The sequence below is a fragment of the Epinephelus fuscoguttatus genome, linkage group LG5, assembly GCF_011397635.1.
Source record: "Epinephelus fuscoguttatus linkage group LG5, E.fuscoguttatus.final_Chr_v1".
NCBI lineage: Eukaryota > Metazoa > Chordata > Actinopteri > Perciformes > Serranidae > Epinephelus > Epinephelus fuscoguttatus.
The window spans coordinates 6,282,470-6,301,272 of NC_064756.1; the positions used below are offsets into that span (position 1 = coordinate 6,282,470).

At 40.9% G+C, this 18,803-nt stretch overlaps 2 protein-coding genes across 6 annotated transcripts in view; both read right to left on the reverse strand.

Moving 5' to 3' along the window:
• Positions 1–4,746: 4,746 nt before the first annotated feature.
• On the reverse strand, positions 4,747–9,740 carry linc.pou2af1 (lnc RNA pou2af1). 3 transcript variants are annotated; one of them, XM_049575519.1, is made up of 5 exons: positions 9,541–9,740; positions 7,526–7,626; positions 7,156–7,201; positions 5,974–6,308; positions 4,747–5,350 (listed from the first exon to the last, which is right to left on the reverse strand). In XM_049575519.1, exons 1-5 carry the CDS (start codon positions 9,545–9,547, stop codon positions 5,003–5,005), a joined length of 837 nt encoding a protein of 278 aa, XP_049431476.1. In that variant the 5' UTR covers positions 9,548–9,740; the 3' UTR covers positions 4,747–5,002. The 3 variants fall into 3 exon arrangements, with proteins under 3 accessions (XP_049431476.1, XP_049431478.1, XP_049431477.1); XM_049575521.1 differs by lacking the exons at positions 7,156–7,201; positions 7,526–7,626; positions 9,541–9,740 and adding an exon at positions 6,434–6,570; XM_049575520.1 differs by lacking the exons at positions 7,156–7,201; positions 7,526–7,626; positions 9,541–9,740 and adding an exon at positions 6,413–6,543.
• Positions 9,741–14,251: 4,511 nt separating this feature from the next.
• The window catches only part of si:ch211-213d14.1 (uncharacterized protein C11orf53 homolog), a 30,568-nt gene continuing 26,016 nt past the window's right edge, over positions 14,252–18,803 (reverse strand). For all 3 annotated transcript variants that reach the window (XM_049575507.1, XM_049575508.1, XM_049575506.1), the window contains one exon: positions 14,252–15,220. In XM_049575507.1, the coding sequence (XP_049431464.1) occupies positions 14,783–15,220 (438 nt within the window). In that variant the 3' untranslated portion in view covers positions 14,252–14,782. The remainder of the gene's footprint in view (positions 15,221–18,803) is intronic.

Sequence of the window (18,803 nt, forward strand, 5' to 3'; positions counted from 1 at the left end):
TAACAATGCCTGCGGAGTGGCCCTGGAGGTGAATAGAGGGGTGTCAGCAGCAGAGATCAGAGTGAGGGGTGGATCACATCTTGATCTCCTCAAACTCTACTGATGTGAGTTAGGAGCCCCACATTCCCCGGCCCTTTCACTTTAATGCCTGACAGCCCTGACCTTGTTTCTGTCTGCAGCAGCCCACTGCCTCCGAGGCGATTACAGCCTTGACATTCAGCGTTTGGCCGGGCTCAGGGGGGGTTAATAATGTTAAAAGAAGCTGTTAGCAGTTTATGAGGCCTCCGTCATGGCCCCAAATAGAGCTATAACCCATCAGGGTTTGACAGATTTATTTACATTTTCAGCTGCGCAGGATCAGGTTTTCACACACAGGTAAACATCTAGAGGTGTGAAGTACCTGAGGCCTCATTTAAGAAACACTGCCATCACTTAAAATTGTAAAATAAAGACGTCACTTTCTACTGAAAGTGCAGCATTTATTCAGACAACAGTAGCAGAAGAATGAGCGTCATGTGGAGTCTCTAACCTGTGTGTGAGAACATGCAGCGAGGAAGGCTTGACATTGCAAAACGCCTGCAGTAATCATTTCACTCTCTGTTTCAGATTACTCCTCTTTTCTGCTAATTACTCACCATGTTACAACATGCAGATGAATAAGTGGCCTGTGATGTGTTTTTGTATGCTGCTGATAAGCTTAACAATGGCCTCAGCCTGGGGCAAACTTCTGCCAGGCTCATGGGCCCTGCCAGCAGAGGAGCATCAGCCGCTGACTGCTGCCTGCACTGCAGGGGGGAAGGGGGGGGGGGTGTTTGGGGTGGGTGTGTTTTGGGAGGTGTCCCCTGTCTGCCCCTTGACCCCACCTGTGAGTCTGGGGCTTGGGGTCACTGGCCTTGGCTTTGGTGTCCAGTGTATTCTTCTTACAGTCTGACAGCTCCATTATTATGATGAAGATATATTAAAAAACATGCATCTTCAAATTTGATGGTTTTATTTCTTTTCTCAGACCAACTGAAGGATTAAATTCACCTTCCATTTGAAATTAACTGGATTATTCAACATGTTCTCATCCCAGCTCATCAAACATCCCTCTGCTGCTTTGTTAGTGGACCTAAACATCAAAATATGACATGCTTAGCGCGCCCACCAGCTCAGCCAGTAGAGTGGGCGCCCCCTGCACAAGGCAGCTATTACCTTGCTGCAGTGGCCGCAGGTTTGATGCCAACCCACAGCCCTTTGCTGCAGGTTATCTAGTGCCCCTTTCACGCTATATCTGTCCTATCAAATTAAGGCAAAAAAAATAATAATAAAAAGAAATAACCAAAATATGACGTGCTAGGTCGTGTCCTGCGTCTGATTTGGATGTTTACGTACAGCGTCTCAACTGAGGCTTGTGACTTGTATTGTGTCTTTTAAAAATCAACTTACAATGCTGCTTGTTTTCAGGTTTATTTCCTGAAGTTGTAGGCCACAAAAGCACTTTGTTAGATCTAGAAAAAAGCATCATGGCTTGAGTATAAGTTGAAGTGTGTAGGATTTAGGGGGACTTGGTGGCGTCTGGCAGTGAATTGCAGATTGGTAAAACTTTTCTCCCGGCTAGAGTTTCTTCAGTGTTCATTGTTCAGGAGGTTTTTAATCGAGAGCTGAATTATCCACAGAGGTCAGGCAACTAAAAAAACAAAAGAAGTGAAGCAGCTTCATGTTACAAATCATGACGGCAGAGGAGACCAATGCAACCGAGCTCGACAGCCACAGAAAGGTTCACAGGCTGAGATCAATGCCAAAAAAATTCAGTTTATTTAGAGCATCTGTGCACAAAAAGAAGGTGCTCAAAGTGCAAAAAAAGTGGTTAAAACAGCAGCAAACATTTCAGCCCTTGACTATCATCAGAGCTACTGACATGAGTGCTTCACAGAGCAGATACAGACACAGACAGACTCCTACCAGGTGATGAATCAGTCAGCTGCTGCCACTAATTAGATGAGATCAACTCTGAGGAGCAGAGGCCTGACTAGAAAACCCCCACAACTATACACAGAAAAATAAATAAACAAATAATATGTATAGTTTATTTTATTTTATTTATTCATGTATTTAATAAGATAAAGAATGAGACATTTGAATGACCTGATGTATGTGTATTCATATTCATTTTGGTATTTAATTAGGAGGGCGGGGGGAAGGTTTGTTGCAGCAACATGTTTATCACCTGGAGGTAAATAAGTTTAAGATTATTATCATCCCAGTTTTGTTTTTGCAAAGGCAGAACTTTCTCTTGTGTAAAGAAACACTTACTATGTGAATTCAATATAGTGTTTTATTATCAGGAGCAGACACTGATTCCCATCACATGCTCCTGTCCTCAGACAGTACTGGCCTTGGTCATGTGATGCCTTATCCTCATGATGACTGATCTTAGAAATCCTGAGGTCATGAAGTCATATGTTTCTGCCGAGGTGGATGGTTGTGGCTAAAGCTGGTGTTTGAGATTAATGTTTGCAGTGTTACAAATAAATGTCATGATTTCAATGAGATCAAAATTCCCCCCCAGAAGAATCCCACCCATCCTAAAAGTTTTGACAAACCACCCACTGAACTCTACATCTTGTTGTCTATCCAAAAGATGCATGTTTTATTTATTCATGTAACTGATAAAATGTATTTTATTTCATATATGAATTATGTTCCCTCTTGAGGAAATGAGGGCATGCAAATGTAGGCTACTTATTTATTTTTTGTCCTTCTAGACATATGAACTTACACCTTGTTGTTCATCTTATTTATTCTACATTCATCACTTGTTGAGTTTGTGTGACTCTACCCTGACATTGCCTTGGAGTATCATGTACCGTCCCCCTCCCCCTGTTTATTCTGTGTGTGATTCTGTCTTGTCTGCTTGCTTGTCGCTTGTCTGTTTTTGTATCTGTTATGTTTTGTCTCTATAAATTGAAAAAAATTATGGTCCAGATGTTGCGTCAAAACTTTCTGTGCCCTTTTCATGGGTAGCTTATGTAACGCAGGAGGGGAATACTTTTTTTGTGTGGCTTAAACACAACATTTTTTGGTATTTTTAGTTCGCCAGAATCAGCCTTAAAGGGACAGTTCACCCTCAAATAAAAAATACATATTTTTCTTCATACTATTTATCATTCAAGATTGTTTCGGCGTGAGTTGCAGAGTGTTGGAGATATCAGCTGTAGAGATGTCTGACTTCCGCTCAGCTGAGGAGGACGCCACTAATGTTTATATCTCTCACTGTCACAAGCTTCAGTGAGTAGATGCACTCTTCCTTCTGCACAGTGACATGATTCATCGGTGTAGTTCAGTAGAAAGAAAACAGTTCCTACATGAAACTGCTCACAACAAGGTATGTGGATTATCTTGAGTAACTGGGTCATGATTTCTGGAAAGAGACATTGATGCTACGTTTTTTAAATGTACTTTGTTTGGTGGGAGAAGAAGGCAGTGGTGTACTCGAGGAATATCTTTGTCATATGAAACTCAAGAAAAAAATTGAGATGCTCTTGAAGAAAAGGGGTCAGCACATGGGGAGAAAAGATGAACTTCAGGCCGGAACTTCAGGCCGGAAGAAATGCATTCGAATTAAGTTGCAGGGTGCAAAAGAAATGCACCATAATGAAGACCTTTGGATGAAAACCAGTGAGTTTTAATGTAAGTCATGTTTTTTAATAAAGGCTTTTTAACTTGATTTCAGTGCCTGCTCCAAACACGAGTGCCTGAAGTTCATCTTTTCTCTCCGTTTGTTTTTTGGTGCCTCGAGCTCCACATGCTGAGTGCCATCTGGTTCCATTATACTGGAGAGAAGGCGGACATCTCTATCTCCAACACTCTGCAACCCACACCAAAACAATCCAGACTAATAATGACATATAAAGCCCAGTTTATGTCACGAAAGCCACCAGCTCTGCAGAAACATCACCGCAGACACAACCTCAGTGTCCTCAGCGTGGCCCTGCCAGCAAACAAAATTGTCTCTCTGTATTAGAGAGTAAGAGCCTTAGCTGCTTTGTTCATTGAGTTTTACTTTAACAGATTTATGTCAAGTTTTCAAGGAACCTATCACTATTGAGGCTGAGCAAGTAGCTCAAAGAACAAGACGGCCATGTGGTGATTATATAAGCTGAGGAGAAGTATAGTGTTGTACAGCATGTTTACTTTTGTTTTCAGGTGCTGCTCTGTGGTTATTTCATGTAACCTCTGACCTTTTGTGCCTTTTAAAGTTGTTGGTTTGGACAAATATCTTAGTCATAGTTCTTATCTTAAGTTGTACAGTAAATGATGCATATATGTGGTGCTCAGTTTATCATGTTCAGATGTAACCTCTCAATAAATATGAATCAGGAACCTGTTCTCTGTGCACCCTTTTTTACTACTAGTGAACTTCCTCCCTGCAGGTTCAGTCAAATCTCTCAGGATTCCTTCACTCTAGCACAAAGTGTTGCATTACAGCACAGTTCAGCCCCGACATGTTATCATCCTGCGTTGTTGATTTTTACTCTCCTCCCACATTTTTGCAGTTTTTTTTGCAGATAGGTGCAAATGAAAGAGACCTGACAGAGAGCAACATGGAAGACAACTGCAGGGAGTAAACCTGTACGACCAGATCTGATTAACTTCACCAAGTCTGTGACGTTTAACAGAAATATAACTGACACTGCTCCTGTGTGAATGACTTACACTCTGCTTATTAAAGTGTGAATGAAAGAGAAATGAATTCAAAGCATGTTGATTTAACACTTTTTTATTTAACGAAACAAGTTATGTGTATGAAAATAAATCTTAGTAGTAAAATAAGAGTCATCGATACAAAAATATCAGCCTTTCCATCCATTCAGCATTCATCATTCCACCAAAGCAAAAAGCCAATCAGAGCACACAGTGAAATGCACAGCGGACCATCCAAGCAAACAGCAAACAGCCTCACTGGCTACTTGAACAGAATATTTACAGTCCAAGTCAAACAATACTGTCGACGGTCTCATCATAGTATATTGTAACACATTTCAGAGCTCATCAGATCCCTCTTATAATAGTTCTCCTCCGCAGGACAGGTGTATGGATAGTCTGTGGGGTTGTAGTAAGGTGCATATTCGGGGGCAGAGAAGCTCTCCTGTTGGCCCGGCCAGCAGTGGGACAGGCAGTAACAGTCCTGGAGGTTGCAGTGTTGATAGTGGTAGTGCTCTGAGGGGAAGCTGTGGTAGCTGGACTCCATCCTGGTGGGTGAGTCGTAGCAGGAAGAGGAAGAGGAGGAGAAAGAGTCCTGCGGTGAGTAGCTGTTGTGATCCATGGGGTTGCAGAGCTTCAGCGACTCCGGTGGGGAGCAGGGAGCCTGGAGGAGAAGGAGAAGAAGATGGTGAGGATTATTTTGAGCAGATGTGTCAGGTGATGGACGTCAAACTGGCACAAGGCCACAGGCTCAGCAGGGTTGCCTGTGAGTGTTGATACTGCTTTAGTTTTCACTGTGAATTAGGCTAATTATTCCTTTGTTGTGCTTCTGAAATTAAATTATTCCTCTATTATTTTTAGGCTGTTTTGACACAGCAAGCACAGTTATAGTCTCCCATTGAATTATTCTATCAAGCAAACAAAATTAGCTGCTCTAAATCTACCTACAGACCACACAAGTATAATTATTACATGCTGAATTCAAGCCTCAGCAGATCTCTGGTGAGGGGATACAGCCATGCCAAACCTCTATTCTAAAACTATGCAATTTAATGTTTAGTACAGCGTTAGAAATTGCTCATTAATGTAGGTTTATTCTTAAAAAATACATCAGTTTGGAGCAAATATTTATGACATGATAGATTATGTTTGTGCCGAATATATAAAAAGAGTCTATAGTTAAGGATTCAAGCAAAAATTTGGCAGTGAAAGCCAAAAGCAACTACTTATATTAAAATATGCTGTTTTTTGAATGGAGTTTGGTTGGTGTCAGTGGGAGAAACCTACCATCCCAGGGCCATAGTAGTCCGCATCAGAGGAGAGTCCAGGGCACCACGGCAGCTCGAAGGTGGGATGGGGAGGCAGGAAGGCGTTGTAGCCGCTGTCAGGGCTGTGGTTGTTGTTGTTGTTATTGTTGTTGTTGTTACTGCCACTGTAGCCGTTGCCGGGCAACACCATGTCGCCGAATTGCTCCTGGATGTCGTTGAAGGTGCTCTGCTGCATCAGGTTGTTGCACGAGCTGTCAGGCACGGGGAACTGGGCGGTGCGCAGCTGGAAGGCTCGCGCTCCACAGCTGCTCGCGTCCACAGGGGCAGCGGTGGGAGGAGGGTCCACATAGCGACCTGACGGAATTAAATAGAAAAATTAGATTAAAAATATTCCAAAAAAAAAAAATGTTATAAAAATGAAAACTAGTCTCACTGGCTGCAGTTTACGCATCACATGCCTGTGATATATATTAACCTACACATCGGCTGCGCACCAAAGTGTGAAAATAGCTCCACTCACGATTTATGCTGCATTTTAATTAAAAGATTTTAATATTTATTTGCCTAATCTGCCCACATAGAGTCAGAGGTTGAGGGGAGAGCGCAATCAGATATGGTGTAAGGTAGTCTCTGCATGCAGACCACAGGAAGACATTTAAATAGGCCTATAAGTTCAGAGAGTGATGTCACGACAACATCAGCCAACACATTTGAATGTGTTCGTTTATAAGAGGGGACCCTACACTTTTGGAAAGTTTTGAGCTGTCAATAGATCACTAGAATTCTAGCATTCCAAGTAGACTTTTTCTGAGTATTTGGTCATGACTGGGGCTTTCATGTGAGTATTTTGTTCCTGGTTCATGGCAGGTTGTTGCTGTCTGTCCTCAAGGAGTGTTGCTGCTTTTGACTTTGCTTATTTTAAATGAATCCAAATACAGAATCCTGATCTGTTTCAGGTATCCTCTTGAAGCCAGGGTGGATTTTTCCAACATCGTTCTGAACATTTTGGATTCACAGCGGTTATGGATGGATTTTTATTTTGGATCACTGCAAAGTGCAAACAGATTTTGACTTGAATTTGCAAAGTGTGCATCGAAACTGCGGGTGTAGCTTCTGATTACTTCATATTTAGGTCGCTGCGTGTGTAGCTTTAATCGATTCATTTAACTTTTGTGGACTTGGATACTGCAGCTAAACTTACTTTGAAAAGAGGAGAGATCCTGGAGATTGGAGCAAGCCTGGGATATCTGTTGGTCGGGAGGAAGAAGACAGAAAAGAGAAGGATCGTTAGACACTTTGTCATATTTGACTTTGACAGATATATATTTAGTGTTGTTTTCCTTGCAAACGTGTGTTTGTGCACAGTGTGTATAGTGTGTGTGTGCGTAATGGCCTTAAAAAGACGTTGGTGTGTTTTTTTTAACTGGAAGGGCAGTCAATCATTTACAGGGGCAGTTTATTGCTTTGCACAGTTTTTTTCTCTCCTGCTTTGTCAGACAGTGACAGTGGGGGTGTACTGGGGGGAGGCAGAGGGGGAGTGGGGGTGGGGTGAGTGAGAGAGGCAGGTTTACCGTTTTAACTTTTTTGCTGTTGGCCTCCCGGGCTCTGTGCCTCTGGAGCAGCTCTTTGACCGTGGTCTTCACTCGGACGCCCTGGTACACCCTCGGCTTATCTGCGTGAAGAAAACAGCATGTCAGTCATGTTTACTAAACACTCTCCCCCTGGAGGAGACAACAGCAGACACTGACTCCTCTCCCCCTCCCACACGTCTGACCCCCTCCCTCCTCCTTCCTCCTCTCTCAGTCTCAACTCATGTTTTCTTCCCTAAAATCCACAAAAAATGAAATTTCAGATATGTTTTCAGAATGACCTGAAACCTCTCCATCAAATGATCATGTCGCCATGTTGTCCTGCACTTTAATAAAATGTTGGATGCGGGATTTTGTGGCACAGAACGTTGGTAACACACACATATGATTTTATATTAAACAACAAAATGTGGTTTGAACTGTGTGTAGCGCTTGGATGTGAAGTTTTATCCGAATTCGCGGTGCGTAAAAGCGCATTTTCAGCGCAAAATACGCGTTTTGGCTCCGGGTATTTTCACCCACTTGTCCCGACCCCAGCGTCCTCCAGTGTTCCCGGTCAGGGCTGCCTCTTTACGGCATCACAAGGCTCAGCGTTTCCTATTACGCCGTCAGCAGACCCCTTTCACTGCAGCCTGTGTGTGATCCGCGGCCACGCCGCCCAGACCAGGAACAAAGGAAATCGGTACAAAATACGCCACCGTAAGTATATATTTATGATCATAAACGCATAGATGACAGAGTGGATGTTGAAATTGCGAATCTGGATCGGTCAGGAGGCTGGAACACGCGTTGGATCGCTTGGTAAAGTTGAATAATGGCGCTCGGGGCGACCGCGTAAAAACGCACAAACAAAGAGCTGGGAAGAGTCTGTGTGCAGCGATCGGTGACTAAAATTTTAATCTTGTCTTAGTAACGATGTTGAAGTTGCTGATCTGAGCTACAGATGTGCGTAAACTTCGACAGGGGAGCAAAGTTTGTATCGGTAACAACTATTCATGTAAACAGTCTATACGCTTTACGCACGTCACCTCCATGTTTTCCGGACGTTCAGTAAAAGCACAGTTTGGGCTTCGGTTTGTTGTTTGGTGGAACTTTTCGGGAGCAATTTCAGCCTCATGCTGTTTATAATATAAACCGAAGCTCTACTCCAGTCTCTGTTATTTTATTCAAATCATCCCTGCCCCCATTTTGGAAAGAGTGAAACTCTATGGCGTTTATTCAGAGAATAATTAGCCGTATTTTTCCTATAGGTGAAGCTTGATTAAGGAACCCAGAAAGAACGCCTCGCATAGGTGCACGTAATTTATTCCTAAAGGCGTAATTTAAAGCACTCAGGAGTGGCGAGCCGTTTGGAAAAAGGCGATTTGATAACGAGACGAAGCCTCTGCTGCGAGACATCATCTGATAAATATTCATACAGCTAAATGCTACTTCATGATTTGTCTTAAATGTGGCAAATAGTGGGGCAAAATTACACGGCAGACACATCCCACTCCAGCACGGTTACTCCTAACGTCCTGTTACGCACAAGCAGCCCGGGCTGAGAAGCTTTACGGCTGAAATGTTACATCTAGAAGTTATTAATCTTGAATAAAATGTCTTATAAATGACCGTCTGCATGTCGCAGCATGTGCAAACAGACGGTTAACACAGAAACTGAACATATAATAAATCCATAAAAGTCGGTAAAGCTGTACAAGAATGTTTGAATGGGAAAAGCCGACTCTCCTGATCCTCCCATCACAAACAGGTGGCATTTAAGTACAAAGATTAATCACATGAAGTTTAATTTCACTCGTGGTCATCTCATATAAGATTAAAATTTGTGACCAAAATGAGCATAAGTGGGGAAAAAGCCCCCCCACTTTGCACGTGACTCAGGTGTGCTTTTAATTTTGCCACTAAACATTCTCCCTTTTTTCTCTTTTCTCTTTTCTGTCTAACAGGAGAAAATGCTACAAAATGATTTCCAGAGGAAAATCCGACGTGAAACTCACCAGACATGATGACTTTGATGAAGAGAGGCTCCCTGGAGAAGACCTGTGGGACTCCACAACGTCCTTTTCTGCCTCAGCAAAATGGCCAAGAACGAAATTTGTGCAAAAGTCTCCAAAAATCTCAACACAAATGTCCTACAGCAGAGCTAGAGCATACAACAATATTGTAATATAGCTGGGGACATATTAGTTTGAGATTTTCTCCCTCCATGCCTACTATTTAAAACCCCTAGAACTCAATGATTTGACAATGATTTGATTGCGCGTTACTTTCAATTTGAATATTCAGAGGCAACCGAGTTATATCGATTTTTCAACAAAAATCACTACGTGTAGACATTGTATAAGCTCCACTTTAATGTAATATAATAGTATTTTACACTTTGACCAAAAAGAAAGCATACTTTTATTAATTTTATCCTCCTTTTGCAATATCAGAGCATCACACCCCCTCATTAAGCACTACAGCACTAGGTGCCTCTTGTGCGCAACTTTAACACCAAACTTCACCTTATATCGGCGACCACACATTTACTGCGGCCTCTCTACGTGCCAACAGTATATTCAAACATAAATTTATGCTTTATTTCTGAGAAAAACGCATAAAAGTGGCAAAGAAGTGGGCGTGGCAAAGGGCAGCAGCCATCTTTGGCATCGCAGGCCTTAAGCTGCTCCATAAGTGCTGTGAGTGCACTCACCTGCTGAAGGCTGCAGGGACAAGACTCGGCACCCCGAAACTTTTACTACATTATCATTTATACTTTGAATTATTAAGAAGAAAAAATAATTGTGGAATACAGGAATGCTCCCAGTAGAACCCCACAGCTTGACAGCTTTTTTAAATAAATATTTAAATCTAATACACCTTCTTACCTCAGCACTAAATCACCTCTATCCAAATTCACCACACTTGATTAAAACTAAAACAAATTTATTTTTAAATCATTTTTAATGAGGCTGCACTCAACACTCTGGTGGCTCCATCAGTGCATCAGACAGCAACAATACATTCACACCAGCCTGTGCAAAATGCTACACTAATTTAAAATATATATATCATTTTAGAGTATTTTGCTCATGAAAAGTCACTAAATTATCAGTGATAACGACAAAATCAAACACAGCTGTAAACACCTGGAGCAGCCAGGTCTCTCATAGTGCGCAAATCATATGCAGAATGTCTTTATCTTATTCATCGCTGGGTGTTAACCGGGGTGTAAGTAAAGTTAAGATGGGGTTTATATACTTAATATCTAAGATTGTTGTGTATTTATCTATATTAATGGTTGTAAATAAGTTTGGGATAGTTGATGACAATTTAATTTTTAAAAGAGAGATGCATAGTGAGAAGAGGGAAGGATTATATTACATCAATGTGCACTTCTTCCTGCTCCTTTTTGAGCATGTTTGTTGATTTTTGTTTTTATTTTAATTTATTTATTGCTCGAAATTAAGTCATTAATTCATTTATTCATTAAGCCCCAGTATTATTAATAATATTATTATTAGGCTATTATTATAATTTTATTTTGTATCTATTTAGTTTTTTGTAGTTATCATGCCTGTTATAATTACCCTTTTATAACTACAGCTAGATGAAAGCCTAACACTGATATAAGTTACAGCAGCACTCGGTGGCAGCAGCTGTGTCTCCACTCTGTAAAGACAATATATAATATATATAATATTTTGACCCATGTCACATGTTTGTGTTTCATATTCTGACACTCTCTGTTGATCCGAAGCACATCTCTTAAGGTTTCCTCTTCTCATCCTGACACACATGAGCTCCTTCATCCTCTGCTCTCTGCTCCGTCTCATTGCAGTCATGGTGTTCCTCCCTCTTGTTGCAGAGCAGCGGCTCCTCTGCTCCTCCTGCAGCTGCGGTGTTGGCGCGCCACCTGCTGGTGTCAGAGCACAACGTCTCCCCGGTCTGTAACCCTGCGTGTATCATACATTTACTTTTACAGGCCTAACAGCATGAACTGGCTAGTATTCAAGGTTTTTGTATGTTCACAACAAATGTAATTCCTGATGAAAATTAAAATCCATGTCAGATACAGCTTTGAAAATGGTCTGCTCTAGTAGAGACACACACAGTAAATTTTTATTTATATACACTTAAATTCAACCACTATTCTCCCTAATTCTGAAAAAACAACACACAGTCCCATAAAGAGCAATACTGGAATGAGTTTCTTAATTAAAATAAAGGTGTTTCATATTAATAGAAGCTCATTAAAAATGACTTCCACATACATCGAACATTAAAAAGACTGAGACAAGAAATCTGAACTCAGTGCCTGACTGGAAAAGCCTGCAGATTAAAGACATTATGTCTTAAGGCCTTTTGGATAAGACTTTTTTTTAACCCCCATATTTATCATCCATAAACAGTTTATACAAATAATTATTAAATGGTTTATAACACACTGTGCTGTAGTTGTATGCAGATACAAGGATATTTGTGTATTTGTGAGTGTAATTTAGTTTTTGTTTTATTCTATTTTATTATTTTTTGTCTGTTGTTGTACTCCGTAAGCATTCTGGTGACAGACAGCTGGCATCTATCTATCTATCTATCTATCTATCTATCTATCTATCTATCTATCTATCTATCTAATTATTGTATCATTTGTGATTCATAAAAACTTTATACTGACAGTATATCACATCAGAATTTATTGTAATTTCATTTATTTATTTTTTTTCTTTGTTTTGATGTTGTTCTCTGTAAAGTGTCTTTCGATATCCAGAAAATCCAATTTATTATTATTATTTTATTAATTATTATTTATTTATTTATTATTATTACTCATAGTAGTATTAGTATTGTTTTTGTTGAAAACTGTATCTCCTTCATAAAGCTTTGGTGTGTAGACAGCTGACAACACGTAAGTTTTCTAACATTTTATCATAAATAAATAATCATGTCATCACCAGTTTTAATTTCTAAGCAGTGTTAACATATCTGTGAATGTATAAACAGCTCAGACATTTGTTATAAGACACTGTTGGGTGTTTTTACATAGTAATTATTGAATCATTTGTATTTCATAAAAACTTTATACCAACAGCGTGTCACATTTGAATTTTTTAAATCATGTTTAATTCCACTTGATGCTTCACAAATATTGATTTTAATGTTATTGTATTCGTGCATGAGTATATGTGCATTAACCTCTTAAACGATTTCTGACACAAGTCGCTGTAACCACACATATGGGCCCCGAAATGTGTAAAAATGTGTGTTTGTAGCATTTGATGAGACGAAACATTAAAGGAGCCTTTATGTCTCACTTTTTGTTCTGTCTTTTGTCATTTCTTTTTAACTTTAAAGATATGTCATGGAAGCTTTACTCTGGCGTAGATGTCAACAAATGTTATTATTCAACATCAGGAAATGCACTTAAATCTATTTACAGCCATAGTTTACACAGCACAGTATTGTTTATATGGTGGTTTTGAATGCTACACAGCGGTTTCGCTGTTCTTTGGTTTCCAGAAAGCAGAACTTTTAGATTTTCTTATATCTTGAAGATGTTCATGAACACTGTGTCCTCTATAAAATGGATGCCGCAATGTTTTTTCATGCAAGACATAGTGATAATGGAGCAGTCAATATATTTACTCTTGGTCACTTTTTCAGTGAGTTTGCCTCCATGCTTCTACCTCTTCATCACTGCCAGCTCAACCTTAAAGCCATTTATCCTTTACTTTTAGCCATGTAGCTTAAATGGATGGTTTGAGACTTTTGAAGTGAGGTTGCATGAAGTATTTATCCATAGTCAGTGTGTTACATACAGTAGATGTCAGACGGCACACCCCCAGTGTGGTGAGGCAGGCTGGAGTCTGACATGGAAGCTAAGCTATGTGCTGCTGTGGAGGGGTCAGTAATTAAACATGTTTTAGCCACCTAAAAAAAACAATATCATTTTAAGTGTACTGTATATTTAGAGTATTTTTACTGCTTTCCCTTTCAGCTTCAGTTCCCATCTATGCTCTGGTCAAAGCCAGACACCATTGAGAAAAACAACAATTTTAGCTCACTGAACACAGGAGCTGCTGGTCTACTGCTGCTTCAATCAGTTAGTTATTTTGTGTTATTGTGTGACTTTGGTGAATCTGAGCTAACACTTTTAAATGCCGCAGTCACACAATGACACAAACAAACTAGCTTTCAGAGGCAGCAGTAGAGCAGCAGCTCCTGTGTTCAGCAGTGTTAAATCACTGTTTTTCTCAACGGAGTCTGGCTTTGAAGAGAGCGATATAACAGCTTCATTTGCTCATTTGAAATCACTGTCTACAGTAAAGTAAAGCGGTGAAATTATTCTAAATATAGCCACATTTAAACTGTTACTGATTTTTTTAGGGTGGCAAACTTATTAAGGTGTTGTTGCTGACCCTTTCGCAGCAGCACATTGCTTAGCTTCCATGCCAGACTCCAGCCTGCTTCTCCAAACTGGGGGCGTGTTGACTGACATCAACTGTATTTAGCATACTGTCCATGGATAAGTACCCCAAACAACCCCTCTTCAAAAAACCTAAACTATCCCTTTACCTTCCCGGCTCATATGCAAACTAGCTCTCAGACGCTGCAGCACAGCACGTGGCGTTAAGGTGTCACGGCTACTGCAGGTCCGTGCAGAGGCTTGTCCCATGCTGCTGAATTCCTGGTTATTGTGGCAATAAATACACTCAAGATCAGCCATTTTGAAATCCTACTTGCATGTTTATTTTCAGCTAAACACAGATATGTGAACATATGTACAGTACATAATTTAAATCAGACTTTAACTCCAACTAGACACTCTTAGCCTGCACCCACTGGCAATGGAGTAAGCTGGAAGTTTATGGTTCTTTGTAAGATGCTCAAACAGTTTTTAATAACATGAAAGTCGACCTTAATCAGCTAAACTACATTTTTGTTGGTTTGTTTTTCAGTTTTAAGGTACATGGTGTGTTTTGTTAGTCCGTTCTGTTTCAAACAAATAAAAAAAAAAAAGTCACACTTTTTCTTGTGTATGAAATAGTAGGCTCTTCAACTCCTTCAACCGGCTCCTACCAACACATCTACCAACTTGAATGCTCTCTCTGTAAATAAATGGATATCATCCTGTCACCAAAACACTCCACAGCTGACTGATTTTTCTCTGGACTGCCAAGTGCTTGTTGAGTTCATCGTTTAACTGTCTGTGAAACCTCCTTCTTCTAAACTGTGACTCTCTGACCCATCATCCAGTCAGTAGGCCCTCCTGATCTCGTAGGGCGACCAGGAGCTCACTCCGTCCTCTTTGGCCCAGGATGATGGGGCCTCGCCGTTGGCAGGGAGGCCGACGTGACTCTCAGCAGCCTCCTCTGTCACCATCTTGGACACCAGGTCGCTGATGGGAGTGCTCATGTATGGTGGGCAGGGGAAGGAGGTGGAGGAGACCGGGTAGGAGCTGCTGGTGGTTAACGGGTGGTAGTGGGCGTCCTCCAGGGGGTGCAGGGTGTAGGGCTGGCTGCTGGAGCTGGGGCCCATGGAGGAGCCTCGGCTGGGGGAGCGGTACTGGGAGGGGCTCCCTGGAGGCTCAGGGCTGGGCATGGAGGGCGGGACGCTGACTGAAGCCAGGCTGTCTGGACACAGAGGATCCACCTGGGATACTGGCTCTGGGACCGACTGCTCCCACGAGTCTCTCTGAGGCAGGAAGACAAGACAGGAGAGGACAAATTATTCAGTCATTTCCTCTGCCGACTAAAGGAAGCGTCCACCATCAGATACCGTCAGACTGTTGGCTCATATCAGAACAGGAGTGCTTTGTTATGGCATGATGTCATTTATATTCTTCCTCAGCCTGTGTGCTACTTTCATTGATTTCCTGTTTCCTGTAATGTCTAGAGAAAGGAAATAAAAGACATGTTTGACCGTGTTTGAGAATTTGGGATTTAGTAGTGTCAAGCAGTGCAACCAGTGTGACTTCTCCTGGCTTGTTCAGGTGTTCTCCAGGAGCTGAACTGGTTTTGATTGTTTTAGATTGACTGAAGGATTAAATTGTCCTTTGTAGGTTGAGAAAAATTCTCCCTCCATTTGAAATTCAGTGGATTATTTGACATATTCTCATCCCAGCTCATCAAATAGACTACTGCCGCTTTGTTAGAGGACCAAAATGTCAAAATTTGATGTGCTAGGTTGCCTCCTGCGTTTGTTTTGGATGATCTTGAACAGTGTCTCAATAGAGGCTTGTTACATGCATCACGTCTTTTCAAAACTATCTTACTACATCGGTAAAAACTGTTTTTAGGTTAATAACCTTAAGTTTAGGCAATAAAAGCACTTGGTTAGGTTAGAAACATGGTGGTGCAACATACTGATCTATATAAACGAGTCCTCACTCTCTGTGTATTTACAGCTCATTCTAAGGTAGCAAAAACACAACATATAAGTAGTGTTGAATTTTGTCCTGCACTATGAGTGACTGTAACTGAAATAATTACAATCTCTGGATTGGATCATAATCAAAGCACCCTGACAACGCTTTCATACACAGCATTTAATCCTTGTAGGCCACTGCTCCTTTTACATTTCTATGGTGGCCACAAAAATGTAAGTTTCTAATTTGGGGAAAAAACACAAAACACCAATATGTGAAAAACGCATTTGGCTTGAATTATTCAGTTTTCAAAGACTAGAATATGTGGAGTATACCTCGATGTGCACTTTGTTGTTTGAGCAGCTGCAGAGAACATGTAGTATCCACTTATGAATTATTCACTTTTTTGTTCCAAGTACTTGGAAATCTGAGATTTTCTTGAGGAGGTAAATGAGAAAATGTTCCGACACACTGGACCTTTAAGTCTCAGTCTTTTAGCTCCCTCCAGGCACACAGAGGACACTAAACTGTTTTCACAGCCTGAGTGCTCCACCTCACAGACAGGGGTGTAAATTACAAGTGACACTGCAATACGATATTATACAAACTCTTTAACCAACACTATGACATTTACTGATGATACAAAGTCTGCCATCGCACAATTTTGATTTCAGTTTTGTCTTTTGCTCGGCTGCTTAACATGATCTGCCAGGCGTTAGGCCACAGTGCTGTTTGAATGTTTAGAAAGGAGTTGTTCTTGGACAGAAGTGGTGACACAGACATGCCATGGGAACTTCAAAATAAAGGTGAATCTCAAAGATGATGACACGTATCGATGGTTTCACTTTGTATTGATGATACCGCATCATCTTTAAATTAATATATTGAACCTGTAAAAAGCCAAATAAGTCAAAATTATCAGCCATCCAAGTTTTTCCATCTTGTTAGAGGTTGCTAATGACGAGTTTCAACTGATATCTGCCACCAGCACCTGACACTTACCACTGATGTGTGGTGTACAATTACGGCCAACAGTAGTACAGTTGTCTGTGTTTGATTCTGACCAGGGATCTTTGTTGCATGTCACACCTCTCTGTCTGTATCTACACAGCGTTAAAAGTAATACATCACAAACAGCTGTTTCTATCTATTAAAGTAATAATAGAAAACGGAGGTATTCTGCAAACACACTGGCAGGGGCGCAGCACCAGATTCTGGGCCTTCTGCATATGCATTGTCTGTGGGCCCCGCTCTCCCTCTATCAGTCTATGATTCTCTCATCCACCTTTTTCTTTTTTCTTTTTTTTTACAAAGTCAGTTCACTTTCTTTCACTTTCCTTTCTTTGTTTGTTTTTAGCAACTCTAATTTTCCTTTTGGGGAAAGACATGACAGGGTACGCTGGTGCTCCAGCAGCTTAAAGGGACATTGTGTAACATTTTCAGTTGTTTATTGGCAAAAATTGATGTCTGCATTCATAAATATGTCATCACTGGTGTACTATTACCTCCACCAATAATCTGACTTATTCTCGTAAAAGGAGAATTTCAGATTTGTTTGTACATTGTGCGGGCAAGTCGTCATAACGTTTCGCCATCTTGAGAATACACCCGCCAGCAAGGGACATACAGCCCCGTCTTCGGCATTTTCATTGAGAGCCAGGCCAGCGCTGCATGACTGAGAAGCCGAAGGAGAGGAGCAAGAGGCTCTTCGCTACTACCCCGGCACTACTGCAGTATAACAAAGTCCCACTCTTTGAGCATACTGCAGGATCATGTATTATGCAGGATCACGGGAGACGGAATCCTCGTCACCAAGAAAGCACAAAAGGGAATCAAAAAGGCAACGTGACCGGCGAATTCAAAAAACGAGGTTCAACATTGGGTTAGCCTTTCCCAGGTGGAGAGAGCTGCTGAAGGAGAAAGGTAATGCAATCACAGGCCAGCACCGTTGTTAGTCGCTAGCCGCTAGCCGCTATTAGCAGGGATGGGCAGTAATTCTATTACTTGTATTTAAAATACGTATTTCAATTACATTTGAGTATTTTGCAATTTGTATTTGATAAGGCTGATAAAAAGCATTATTAGTATTTAAAATACTCAAAATACTTTCTCCACGAATCAAAAAACAAAAATAATAGACCACAGAAGACCATAGAACACTTTATTATAATTTCTTTTTTTAAAATATTTTTATCTACATGATGAGTATGCTACAAATAAATTGCCGCACGTGGGATCAATAAAGTTGTCTGAATCTAAATCTGAATCAATAAATAATATTTTAGGGTAGCCTACATGTCCCTAGCTTTTTTTTTCTTTCTCTTTTTCATTTGAAAAAAAGTTGAACACAGGGCTCCAAAGGCTCCAAGTCAGACAGCAAACAAGTGAACTAGCTACAGTAGCTACAGCAACTTACTGCTGTTTAGCCAGACCGTCGGTGGACAGTTCACAGCACAGCTAGACTAGACTTACCAGGCACGCTGCTCATGTGGATGGACCCACACCAGCCCAAACCTGAATACTCTGCTATACCAAATTATGAGAAAACAAGTGCAGATTTACAATAGCTGTGACCAAATTTGCTACTATCACGCCATTAATGGCTGAATCATGGTTGTTTTTTCTGGCACTTGTGGTCTCTAATTGCAGCATGTAAATTTTGAGCATTTTTGGTCAAGGACTTTTTGAGTTACTCACAAAAGGATTTGAATCGGTTAGTATAGCACCACCTATGGACGAATCGTGGGCATTCTTTCTGGTATAGTTACTCGTGGTCTCTAGTTGCAGTATGCAAATTTTGAGCATTTTTGGTCAAGGACTTTTTGAGTTATTCATGAAAAGCTTTGTGGACTGACCGACAGAGTGACCTATAGAGCTGCGGGTCGCTCCTAAAAAGAAAAAGTATTTTCT